The sequence below is a fragment of the Apis dorsata genome, unplaced genomic scaffold (genome assembly GCF_000469605.1).
Source record: "Apis dorsata unplaced genomic scaffold, Apis dorsata 1.3 scaffold_779, whole genome shotgun sequence".
NCBI classification, from domain to species: domain Eukaryota; kingdom Metazoa; phylum Arthropoda; class Insecta; order Hymenoptera; family Apidae; genus Apis; species Apis dorsata.
This window is the reverse complement of record NW_006263926.1, coordinates 20,807-34,018: the sequence shown is the minus strand read 5'-3', so window position 1 is coordinate 34,018 and position 13,212 is coordinate 20,807. Positions and strand designations below refer to the sequence as shown.

The following is a 13,212-nucleotide window of genomic DNA, read 5'->3' as shown; positions in this document are numbered from 1 at the left end:
CTTCATGGAAATGAACGATTTTTTTTTTTTTTTTCGAACGCCGATGGTTGGAACACCGTGAGAGATGAATAAATTTCTTTGAAAAATACCGAGAGTATTCCTAAAGCTTTCCACTTTTTGACGGATTGGTTAACTTTCAGGGATTTAAACTTGGAAATAGGGAGATTTTTAATTTAAAATTTTTATTTTCTTATATTTTTTTTTTTGTTTTGAACTTTTGATATTCATGGATATAATCATTAATCATTCTTTCTTTGTGATTATAATTTTCGATTATTTTTCTTCTAATAAACTATTTTATAGAAAAGATAATCAATTCTATTTTTTACTCTTCACTTCCTTATTAGAAAACGCAACTTTGTCACTCGGAACGAGTATCACTGGCAACGAGGAATCAATTTCTTGAAAAATTTTCCAATCTCTTTCATTTTTTTAAATTTGAATCTAATTAAAAGTTTTCTTTGCAATTTTTTCGAACTCTCGCCAACTTAAAATGATTTGCCAAAGGTAAACGTGCAAGAATAAGTATCCGTATAAAAATGATTTATACACGTTAAAACGATCCAAAGTTTAGGTTAAGTTAATCAAAGGAGAATAAGAGATGTCGCGATGTTTCATAACTCAGATACATAATCTTATGTAACATTTTACGTTTTATTTAATACGGTACGTTGCTATTCATACTCGTAAATGTATTTATATAGAACGAAATTTTAAAAACTCACCTCCTCCAAATGCTTGTTGTCCTTCCTTATCCTCGGATGGAGAACCTTCTAAGCTCGCAGGACCACTATCAGCTCCGCCAGTTGCGCTATAAATATAACGAAGGAAATGCGTGAATAAAATATGAACAAACTGCATAATGCCGTGCAATTTACGCTATCCTACAAAGATTTTTAAAAAAGCTTCTACGTAAAATGCAGCATGAATATAGAATAAGAACAAAAATTATTCTATCCATTAACGTGTCAAATGAATTCCAATGCTGTTCTTCGAACTTTGAATACTAGAGCTTACCTTATCAATCGCTTACTAATTGAATAAATAAAAATAAGTATATAAATCATTCTAATAATAACAAAAAAATTATTTCAAATTCATCGATAGATCGTTTAAAATCATACAGTAATAAAATTCAACTCTTTCACAGTGTGACTAATTATTAACCTCACTAAAAAAAAAAAACCGTACAAGAAAACTCAGAGAAAAAGTAGCACAACATTCCAAACGCACAAATGATTGTATCGTTTCCTCAATTGTATTCACTTGTATTATTTTTTTTATCAAATCCCCTCGATCATTTTTTAAATCACTCCAATTTTCAAATTCTTCGTCACTTTATCACACTGTAAAAGGATTAAATCATATCACATATAAAAAAATTCCACCAAGATACTATCGAAGATAGGATTTCGCTATATAAAAAGATAACTTCTTACCTACTAGCATCGTCGTCTTTTGTCTGTTCGACGGTACCCTCGGTGGTGGTTTGTGCCACTTGGGCCCCGTTCATTGTTTTAGGGCCCTGCGATTCGCCTTCATTTCCTTGTCCACCGCGGCTCAGTCCAGGAATTCCACCACTAAACCAGCCTGTCATCTGGGATTTCACACCAACCAACATGTCCAATTTGCTGCCACTTTTGGTCGGGCTATAAAGAAGAGGATTTTTTAATTTATTACCATGTCACGGTTTCGATTTTAACATCTAACAGTAAGAATAAAAATAACTATGAATGTAAAATTATAAAAATGCATTTATAAATTACATTTAAAAACGAAAAGTTTTATACGAGTAATACGAAAAAATACGAAGAAATGAGAGAAGATCACGAATGATTTGTTTTTTTATTCTTCCAGTTTATAATTATTTGGATGATTCTATTTTAGCTTCTTTTTTTCTTTTCTTTTCATTTCTCTTTTTTTATCGTGTTAATCGTAACATTGTAAAGTTTGAATCTTGATCCAGATAATAATTTAAGTGGGAAAATTATATAAAAATATATGTCTAGCAATCTTGTAAGTGTTCTTAAGAAACATACGGAATAATTCTATCTTATCTCTGTCCGGAATGTTTGTAATTACTTCATGTAATAGTTCCAACGAAAACAGTTGCATGAAATTCAGTTTAAATTTGAGAATCTTATAGGTTAAGTAAGAAAGAGAACAGTTAAAGATGTATAATGTGACTTATATATTGAAATCGATTTATTCCAATGAAAAATAGAGAAATTTCTTTTCTCGTTTGTTACGAATAATCGATGTTTTCTTTCTATTGAAGATTGAAGATGTTTAAACAATTTGTCTTATATTTCTACGTAACAATAGGCTAATTGCAGAAATGTTGGCAAGATAGTATTATAAAATGTATATTTTTCATCGCTAGAATAATAGATGGAAATTGTTAACGATATGACAATAATATTAGTTGTAATATGAATGAATATTAAAGACTTGTACTAAGATAGACTTCACGTCTATCAATAATCTATGTTGTTGTACAACTTTGAACTGATGCACTTATAAACCAATTGCTTTGGTTACATTCAATGCGAAAAGACTAGCTTACATTATTGATCTGTCGTAAATATAAAAGTTGATTTTATGCCAACAGAATTGATTTTAGAGTTTATGATGAATCTTTTTTATACGAAGAATCCTAAAGCATCCTTACATTTTTCTTTTTTATCGCTCTAAATAAAACTAGGTATTTTTCATTTTTCCCTATTTATTTAACCTCATCAGTTGTTACGATGGTTATCTAACCTTTAAGGAAAACAGGTCAATAGAGAAGAATGTGTTTCAAAGTGGGCTTTCGATTCCTGCTTATTCGTTGTAAATATGTTACGAACAAAAATAGGTCAACGTGATCAAGTCAAGAACAACGGCAATAAAACATTGTTGCAACTATAACTCGTTTAAAAGTATTGTGGCTTTTATAACCATTTTATCGATATTATAATTATAAGCCAATCAAAAAGAATTTTTAATAATCTTGAAAAAAGTTCATCTTATTCCTAATATTTTTTTTTCTCTTCAATCTTTTTTTAAAAAATGATCTAGTTAAGAATTTCTAACATGTTTATTTGTTAAATTAATTGTTACGCATAGAAACTATTAGTAACTCCTCCCCGCTGATTATATACAAGAATATCGACATCATGATAACGTATTACGATACTTCGTTAATAACCGATATTAGATTCGCATCGAATCGATGCAATTATTTTAAATTACCTGCTGCTACCATACGATTATGTGCGCAATGTCGTTTATCAATAACTAACAGATTCTGAGAAATAATAAATACTTAACCTCAAATGTTTTACAAAAATGTTTGGCAAAAAATTAGAAAATTTATTACTCTTCTGCATATCGTTAAACTATCGAACGATTATCAAAAAAGTGAAAAAAGAGCAACAGAAAATAAGATAAATATAAAAAAATGAGAGATGGAAAGAAATTACGATAAATTTTTCATCACCATTATATGAAATTTAACAGTTTCGTGGGAGGGCGACTGCGGTGATATCGATTGCGACCTATATAAAAGATTACGACCACCTCCCTCCCTTTTATGGAAACATCGCTGTTTCTTCGTACGAATAGAGTTTGAATCCTCGACTAACCTCAATCACATATATATATTGCTATATATATATATATAGATTTCTTAAAAAACATTGCTTTAACCACTTAATAAGAAAACAATTTTTCCATCAAGCAGAAATTTTCAAATTTTGAAAGTTCTTACCTATTTTTAATCAAAATAATGTTCATTCAATACAATACAGGTCAATACAATGTTTATCCTAATAATAGCTGAATATATGCGAAATAGAATTAATTAAACAATTTGAGCTAAGAAATTATTAAATTATGCACCACTTTGTTGTAAGTTGAGAAATATATTTTTAGAAAAATAGATAATAAAATGTAAAAATATTACGATTTCTTTAATCTTATTTTCTTTCTTTCTATATCCCTTTCCTTCTCTCTCAGCAAATAAAATATGCATTCAAATTAAAAACAGCTTGATAATGTACTGACTATTCTATCGTTCGTTTCATTTTTGTCAATTACTAGTTTCGCGTTGAGAATACATCTTTATACACATACATAAAATAATGATAGGAATAATTTAATAATAAAAAAAAATGAAATAGGAAGAAAATAATAAAAAATTATGTTAATTGAAAATTAATTTTATTAATATATAATAAAATTAAGATTATAGAAAATTATTAGAAAATATCTATTTAATGCACATTGATTTCGACGCAATAAGAATCAACATCGGAATTTATGTATACTCAAGCCATGTCAAAATTTGTGACAGTGATCTAACCTATACATCGCGATGGGATTTTTCGATTCATAAAATCTTATTTCTGAAATTTATTTTTAATAACGTAACTTTTTAAGAATCTTCATATAAACATTATGTAATAATATGCCTATGCAAAGATGACATTTTCTTTAAGCAGAAAATGTGAAATATCTAACTAATAACATTGGAAATTCATGCAAATAAGAAATGCATGATACAATATTTAAATGTCTGTAACGTTTAATGTCAAACTAAAAATGTAAAAATAGAAATAAGGCATATTATATCTGATTTTATAAGATATGATATTTTATAGATATTACGTCTGATTTTATAAGAAATTACTGAATTATAGGATGAAAAAAAAAGTTTTTATTTTCTTATTACCTAAAAGAAACTATAACTAAAAAAATTTTTAGGAAACAAAATATCATTCGAAATGAAATTAGACTAACATAATCTTTAATCAATAGCGATAATTGCTTAATTATCTATTATTATATTGTTATTATAAAATATAGTAAGTTTATAAATTGAAATTAATAATTATAAAGCAAAGAAAAGGTTAAGAACGAAAATTTTCTGACTATATGTTTCGTTAGTGTTTTAATTCGCGAACGTCATAATACTGTCGCATAAGTAGTTTATATAAGCATAGAAATAAATATTATCGATCTAATCTCAAAACTGCATTCAAAATCTAAAAACTAAAATTTTGACGCGTTGCATAGATGCGCAGAAACAGCATGTATGCATTTGACGTTCTATCATAATCATAAGTTACATCAAAAACTATTCCATATAACAATCAAAAAATATTAAAATACATTTCTAAATTTTGAATAAAGAGATAAGAATATTACTATAAGATTAACAATTTTTACAAAATATCAAAATACAGCGAACAAAACTCATATCAAATTATGACGTTCGACGATAAAACAATATAGGTTAAACTGATACCTATCTTTCCTGTCCAATTCTTCTCCTTCGGCAGTTACAGGAATTTTTTCCTCAGGTGGTAATTCCGTGCCGGCATCCTCTGCCTTCTTTCCCATCCATGTAGACACCTGATTCGTTAAACCGGTGAACATTTTCAATTACAATGCGACAGTTACTTCACACTTAAATATGTGCGTGATATCTTAAAATATCTCCTTTTCTCTACGCTAGTACGAACGTTACTGAAACCCTTATGGGTCCGAATGATAGCAAAGACTTGTCCGTTTTAATGGTCGCGCAACCACGAACTGCGCGGATTCTACGTATGTTAGCGCATTTCGTATTGCGCATTATAGTTTATGCAACCAAAGCGCCAGTTTGGCTTAACGGAAACAAATTGAACTAAAACTATAATCGATTTCCATGTACATAACAAGAAATAACCATAGACAAAATGTAAAATAGATTTATCATTTAATATATTTTCTGTCCCTTTTGTTGACAAAATTTAATTTAAACTTCCCTTAAAGATTTATCTGTAATATAATATTATATACTTTTCTTATTTTATCAATTCAGCATAAAATAATTATAACAATTAAAATACATTTTTATATAAGATATATATAAGATACGAAATAATTCTCAGATAATATTTATAAATTTTAATTTAAATTTTACTAAAGAAGAAAGAATAATTATGCAAAATAATTATCTCAAATTATTTTTTGAAATCTAAATTTTAATTTGAATTTGAATTCTTAAAAATTAAAAATGTATTTTTAAAATTCAAAAATTTAAATTTCTTATTCTATCATTTGATAATTATAGTTTATGCAACTATATATATCAATAAATTTGTATATTTCGATAACTACAAATTATATAAATTATACATGAATAATGGTTTAATACATTTCAAATAATCATTAAGATTTCATTTGATTATTGTAAAATAGTAAATTCACGGATTATTTGAATAATTTAATTTTTGAATAATCGGATCTGAGAAGTTCAAATAATGTTATAATGGAAAAATAGGGTTCCAATAAGAAATAAAAACTCATATATAGTTTTTGATACTAAATGTATCAATATATTTTATTAAATATATTACAAATATGTACATATGTATATACAAATTTTTATATGCTTAATATATTTTTATATTATTTTAAAAAACAATAAGGTTAATCAAATATCAGATATGTTGTCTTTCGAGCGCATAAATTTTACAAAACAAATATAAATGAAGACAACAAATAATATGACAAGAATAGAGATAAAAATTGTGGAATCAGTATTTTTAGAGTACTGTAGATGAAATTAATAAAAAAATAAATAAAAAAATAAATTATAGATAAAAAATAAAGATAAAAATTGATCTTTTATGTCATCTCTTGAATGCCAAAGATATTTTATTTTTAATATGATGTTAGCATTCAAAGGATGACGCTAATTCTAATTCTATTTCTATTTTTTTTTTTTTTATACTACTTGCTTTCCTCGTTTCATTTATATCATTCAGAAATAATTCTCCAATTTTTATCTCATTCTTTACAATTTTTGTCATTCTTCCAGTATTTGTTCTTTTGTCTGTACTTATTCTATATATCACAAACATAGACATATAAACATGCGGCATATCATTTTCATCATTTTTTTTTTCAAAATCAAATATTTTTAATATTAAAATGCATCAATATACATACATATCAAAAAAACGGTTTTTTAAATTTTTAATATATGCTACATGTATTTACATGTATTTTAATATCACATTCAAAACTGTGATTAATAAAAAATATTTTAATAAAAAGTATTTTTAGATATTTTAAAGACATTAATTTTAATAATTCAATAAATAAAAATATAAAAAATACCTTAAATAATTAATTATGTTTTTTATTTTAATATTAAAGATTTTTTTTATCAATAACTAAAGTGAATCTACAATAAAACATATTTTTCTATATGTCCATAGCAATATTGCTATCCCAGTCAATAATTGAATGTAAATAACTGAATTGAAATTATTACATATATCACATATTTTAAATTCTGAATGTTTTGTTTAATACTGAATTGATTTGTTGGACGGATTATAAATCTTTCATATTAAAATGATTTGTTACAAGTAATTAAAAGAATCATTATAAATATATTGCAATAATTTTTTATCTATAATTGTTAAAATACTATTAATGTATATATAAAATACTACGAGAAAAAAACCCGTACAGTCTTTGTAATAAGTTTTCTGCACACTGCACAAGATTTCATATCACAAGCACATTTTACACAAGCGATCACATGTCCACATGGTAAAAATACTACTTCTAATTCTTCATTATAACAAATTTTACATATTTTTGCATCATCTGGAGATTTATTATTTTGTACTTTTATATTTGATAAATTTTCTGCATTCTCTCTTATAGGTTCTATATTATTTACATTAGTCTCTACACTATTATTTTGATAACTTAATTCTGAATTGCTATTTGTACATCTTGATATTGTTTCCTGAAATAAATATAATGTTATATAAGTATGCAATTGAACTATTAATTATACATATAATATAAAATATATAATATAATATTCATATTCTTACTTGTACAGAAGGTGAAGATATATGCTGGCCCGTTACTTGATTCACATAATCTTGTCCTTTAATCATTAATAAATAGTAACATTTAGAAAACCATTTCGCATGTTGCTCCCAAGGATTATCTTGTGGTTCCCAATCTTTTAAACCACATCCACAATAATAACATATAGTTTGATCACCTTTTCCTATATAATAAAAACCTGCATCTGCTAATTGTTCTTTTGTTTGTAGCATAAATTTTGGCCATGTTGAAAATGTGTTTAACCTTGCATCATAACTAGCATATTCAGGATGTACAGGTTTCTTAGGCTCTTTCAAGTTTAAACAACTAGGTTTATTAATGCTTGATAATTCAGTTGAAAAATTATCAACACCAGATGTAAGCCGATGTTCTAAATCATAAGAACTACTTCTTGGTTGTACAATTGTATTAGCATCTATTCCAATTGGTACATTACCACAATTTATTTTACAAATAAATCTACATCTTGCTGACCATCTCTGATGATCAACCATTGGAATATCACCTTGTACCCATTGACATATCTCAACTTGACATTCAAAACATCTAACTTTATCACATTCACCCGTATAATAAAATCCAGCAGCTGCAAGTTTTTCAGGTTTTATATATGGCACGGGCCAATTTTTAAAACTTTGAAGTCTTGCTTCTTCAAAATGATAATCAATATTATCTACTTCATCATTCGATATATGAGGTGTTATGAAAATTGGTGATGTTAAATATGAATTTGTTGAAGTTTTAAGATTTGAATCATTTTTAAAATCTTTGAGCTTGATATCAGTCATTTTGCTTGAATTATTGATATATCTATAATAGAAAAATAAAATAATTATTAAATGAAATATTAAACAATTATTATATTGTTAATATTATGTTTATGATTATATAAATTTTATTGGAATTTTATTAAAAATTTGTATTTCTTTTTCTATTAATATTTATCCTTTAAATCTAACAATAATATTTTAATATTAGAAAAACTTAATAAATTTAAACTGAAATTAAAAATTTTTAATCTAATCTTTTATATCAATTTCGTTTTGTAATATTCGGTAATATAATTAAAAATAATTAAAAAAAAAAAATAAAATAAATCAAATATAATTTATTATTTTTTTAAAGTAGAAATGAAAATTGTAAAAATGCATTATATAGTACTCTTTATATTCTATGCTACTTTTTAAATAATTTAAATTAAATTATTTAATATTTCAAAAAATGAATTAAAAAAAGTACAATTTGATTAACTTATACAAATGATAATTACGATTCGAAATTAATCCACTATTTTAAATTTTATCTTAGTATCAAATTAATAATATTTCTAATTTTAAATCTTTTCTAAGAAATATTAATATTAAGAAATATTATATTCATTCGATTAATAAAATAAAGAGAAATATATATTACATATCTATTAGAATAACTGTAAAATAAGACTTACTTGTAGTTTTTATTGTAAAATATTTTATTATATACACACGAAAGTATGCACATTAACTTTATCAATCTTATTATCGATCACCGATCTTATTACTGAAGCATATGCAAATGAGGAAAGTTATATAAAACTATACAAACTAATTCTCACTGTGTATGCATCAATAGAGGAAATAAATATTTGAATTTCACTTCCGAAAGTTAAGTCAAAATTACTTAATTTCGAATTATATATTTCACTTCACTGTTCCTTGCTCCCTCACCCTTGAAACGTGAATGTTAAAATGGACGTAAAATTCTATTGTGAATAAAATAAGTAATAGCCATCTATCGGACAAAAAATAAGTAATAGCCATCTATCGGACATAAAATTAAATAGCTAAATAGATGCATATTAATATTTAGAAAAACAAATGTTTAAAAAAAATAAAATATAATTATTACATTAACAATTAAAAATTATTAAAAAATAAAATAAATTATTTCTTTAAATTCTTATAATTCTAAATATATATTATTTATATATATAATCTCATAGTAAAAAAAATAAATAGAAGCTCCGATAGGTGGCTACGGTAATATACTTTTATTCACAATAAAATTAAAATTAAAATAAATATTTTTAAATATCATCCATTAGAGAAGTTTAAATGCAATATTCTATGCTATTCATAAATTTTGCTAAATCTATGCTATTCATATGCATTCCGTAAAATATTTGTACATGGTAAAAGTTAAATATTTTTAACTTATTTGCAAATATATATATATGTTTATAAATATATCTATATATATACATTGTATATATTATAATTGATTACATTGGATAAAAAACCATGGATCAATATGGATCAATATTTTTTTGATTCTTCATTATTATACTTAACATTCTCTTTATATAAGGTTATGGTTTATTCAGTATTCATGATATAATTTGATATAATTTTCTATTGATAAAAAATATTTTATTATATTTAATACATTTTTTTCAATACATGATTGCTTGGATTTCGAATAATGGCACGTAACTAATGTTACTAAGTTATGCGTTTCATAATTGGTTAATATTTTTTTTTGATAATTTATCATTATAACGAAAAGTTATAACAAAAATTACAAAGAAAAATGTTGCTTGAAATTAATCTTTCTCAGAAATTTCTAGATGTTTAACGGATTCTTACATTTTTGTATACCTGAGTTGTGATATATGAGCGTTTTATAATACAGCAATAATAATAATAATAAATAAGCTCGGCAATAAAACCGGATTTAAAATCTTACTCAGCAATAAAGAATAGAAAGGAATTTTTAAACATTCTATGAAATAGATGATTTATTTATCTATTTTTCTTAATATCAAAAATTTCGATTAGAATATAATCTGAGAAAAAATGCAAATATGTAAAATTTTTTTCATTTCAAAGAATACAAATTTTTTATGAGACATAGTATGTATTAATAATTTGTATATATGTGTGTTTATAATCAGTGTATTGAGAAAACAGTTTTTTTAAATTCTTAATATATATATATGTATATATACACATATATATATAACAATAATTAATTAAAAAACACATATACAAATTATAATAATTTAACATTATTCTATTGTATAATATTTCTTTCCCCTTTGCTTTTCTAATATTTGAAAGAAAATTTTATAACATAAAAAATAATAAATAAAAATAAATAGAACATATTTTTTTTCAATTATTTTTTTTTCAATATTAAAAAAAAACAATAATTTAAAAAAGTTATAAAAATTGAAAATTTTAAAATGATTCAAGAATGCAGGATGATGTTTGTGAATTAATGTGCACAAGCACATAAGTATACATACATTTATTTTGTTCTCTTTATTACATATAATATATATTTAACCCTACCATTAAAGAGAATCTATGTTGAATAGAGTGAAAAATAGCGCGATTTGAACGATATTGAACTTAAACGCCAAGAGATATTGTACTCAGAAACTCGACGTTCAAATCCATCGTAACACAATTCACTGAAAGATTACTGGTTCAAAAAACTGGCAAAACTATTTTTAACGATCTTATATAAAAACATAAAATAATACAAGCATGTAAATCCTATCAAAGTAGATTTCTGCCAGTGATAAATTTTAACACACACGATTCTCGAGTACAATTAACTAGACATATTATTTTTTTTATCAAGTATTACTGACAATAATAATCTTGAATATTCTCAGATTATTCAATATAGAAATTTTTAGTATATAACTGTACAGTCTCGATTGGATTAAAGAAATTTTGAGATCCTAGTGTCAGTATTAAAATATATTTATTCTAATTAAATTTTAACTAAATATGAATCACCATTCAATGCTGGTATTTATTATTTTATCTAATCTCGCTTGTTAATTGTACGTATTTCTTTTTTTTTTTTTTTTAAGAAATTAATTGTAATTGTAAAAGAAAATAACGGTTCATAATGTATATACGTAAATTATTATCATAGGCATCGTTACTGTTCAACCCCTTTCAGTAACTATGCCTGTACGTCTAAACGAAAATAAAATATATAATAAATGTAATATATGCCCACCCGAACATTCTAATCGGCACCTGTATATCATCGTTATACGAAATGTGTCGTGCATTGCCGATTATTCACTTCCTTATTATATCCTAAATCTAGCTGCACAGATGTTCGTCGAAGATTCGAAACATTCGAGCTAGACGTGGAAAAATAATCTATTGTTTGTATAATGTTGTATGTTAATACTTCGCACATTTGTACGTATTTACATACATATATGTATATAAGATAAAAACAATATAGCGCAAATAGAAATTAAAATATTAAGAAGCGATCTATTTATGTAACTGTATTCAAAATTATTTTATATATTTTATATTGATGTAAAAATTCATACTTTAAATCTTGAATTATAAAAATTAATAATAAACTTAATTATAATATATTGTTTCGTTTTATTTCCATTATTTTTTATTCAATAAAAATTATTTTATAGTTAAAATTGGACAGATATATTTTTAATAAATATAGGAAAAATAAATAACAGATCGTATAGATCTGAATGGATTCGTCTTCTTCTTAATTTTCTTAAGCTTATCTCAAATTATATGTTTCAATAATCAAACATATAAATTTCTCATTAATTACATTTGTGCTATATCGTTTATTTCTGATATACACGAGATACGTTCCACTCATTGTTTTATACAGATTATAGTGACCGATAATCCTGCTGTTTCGAAATTGATCGATGTGAAACAAATAGATTAATTTTTCCATTCTCTTTTTATCTTTCTTCTTCTTTTTTTTTAATCGATTTTTTATCAATGGAATTATATCATACATATCATGTAAATTTATCTAGTTGAACACAACGAAGTATGAAATTGAGTATTGAGCAATAGATCTTTTTTTTTCTTTTTGATTAGAATTAATGATTTTATGAAGTGTTTCGAAGCCACGACGTTTTTTTATACAGCAGTTCTCTCGAAACAGCATAATTGTCGATTAATATGTAAGTTCTTCAACATATATTAAACGAAAATATTAACGAGTATTTTCGTCTACGCGAATTTATGCTTACGCAGCCACGCGCAGTAAAGCACGTGATAGTAACATCGAAATGCGTAGAAATATTGCACTTTCCGTGAAAAATATTCATCAGAAATGCATTCTATGTCTTCGCTATACTATTGTCGAAAAATCGTTAACTTCTCGACGTTTTTTTTATTCGTCGTTTAGTTAGAATGAGTTTTTTTTTCTTTTTGAACAAAAGAGAAATAAAGGGTATCATCTTTCTATATGCATGGAATATAGATACATCTGTGCTAACTACTAAGAATAACTTTATGTCGA

General features: G+C 24.8%; 2 protein-coding genes across 7 annotated transcripts in view; both read right to left on the bottom strand.

Moving 5' to 3' along the window:
* The window catches only part of LOC102679428 (synapse-associated protein 1), a 63,191-nt gene extending 57,552 nt beyond the window's left edge, over nucleotides 1-5,639 (bottom strand). For 5 of the 6 annotated variants that reach the window (XM_006622836.2, XM_031513866.1, XM_006622838.2 and 2 more), the window contains exons 1-4: nucleotides 5,291-5,639; nucleotides 1,440-1,649; nucleotides 1,018-1,032; nucleotides 726-811 (exon numbers count right to left, since the gene is read on the bottom strand). In XM_006622836.2, coding sequence (XP_006622899.1) covers nucleotides 726-811; nucleotides 1,018-1,032; nucleotides 1,440-1,649; nucleotides 5,291-5,421 — 442 coding nt within the window. In that variant the 5' untranslated portion in view covers nucleotides 5,422-5,639. The remainder of the gene's footprint in view (nucleotides 1-725; nucleotides 812-1,017; nucleotides 1,033-1,439; nucleotides 1,650-5,290) is intronic. The other variant, XM_006622837.2, reaches the window with a different exon arrangement.
* A 1,460-nt stretch (nucleotides 5,640-7,099) lies between these two features.
* On the bottom strand, nucleotides 7,100-9,678 carry LOC102679132 (death-associated inhibitor of apoptosis 2). The gene is made up of 3 exons (XM_006622835.2): nucleotides 9,612-9,678; nucleotides 7,887-8,715; nucleotides 7,100-7,795 (listed from the first exon to the last, which is right to left on the bottom strand). Exons 2-3 carry the CDS (start codon nucleotides 8,691-8,693, stop codon nucleotides 7,490-7,492), a joined length of 1,113 nt encoding a protein of 370 aa, XP_006622898.1. The 5' UTR covers nucleotides 8,694-8,715; nucleotides 9,612-9,678; the 3' UTR covers nucleotides 7,100-7,489.
* Between the last annotated feature and the right edge of the window lie 3,534 nt (nucleotides 9,679-13,212).

Excerpts from the sequence above, each read along its gene's own strand:
- LOC102679132 (XM_006622835.2), bottom strand. The coding sequence starts at position 8,693 with ATGACTGATATCAAGCTCAAAGATTTTAAAAATGATTCAAATCTTAAA. Across the intron at positions 7,796-7,886 it reads TATCTTCACCTTCTGTACAA|GAAACAATATCAAGATGTAC; the intron begins GTAAGAATATGA and ends TATTTATTTCAG.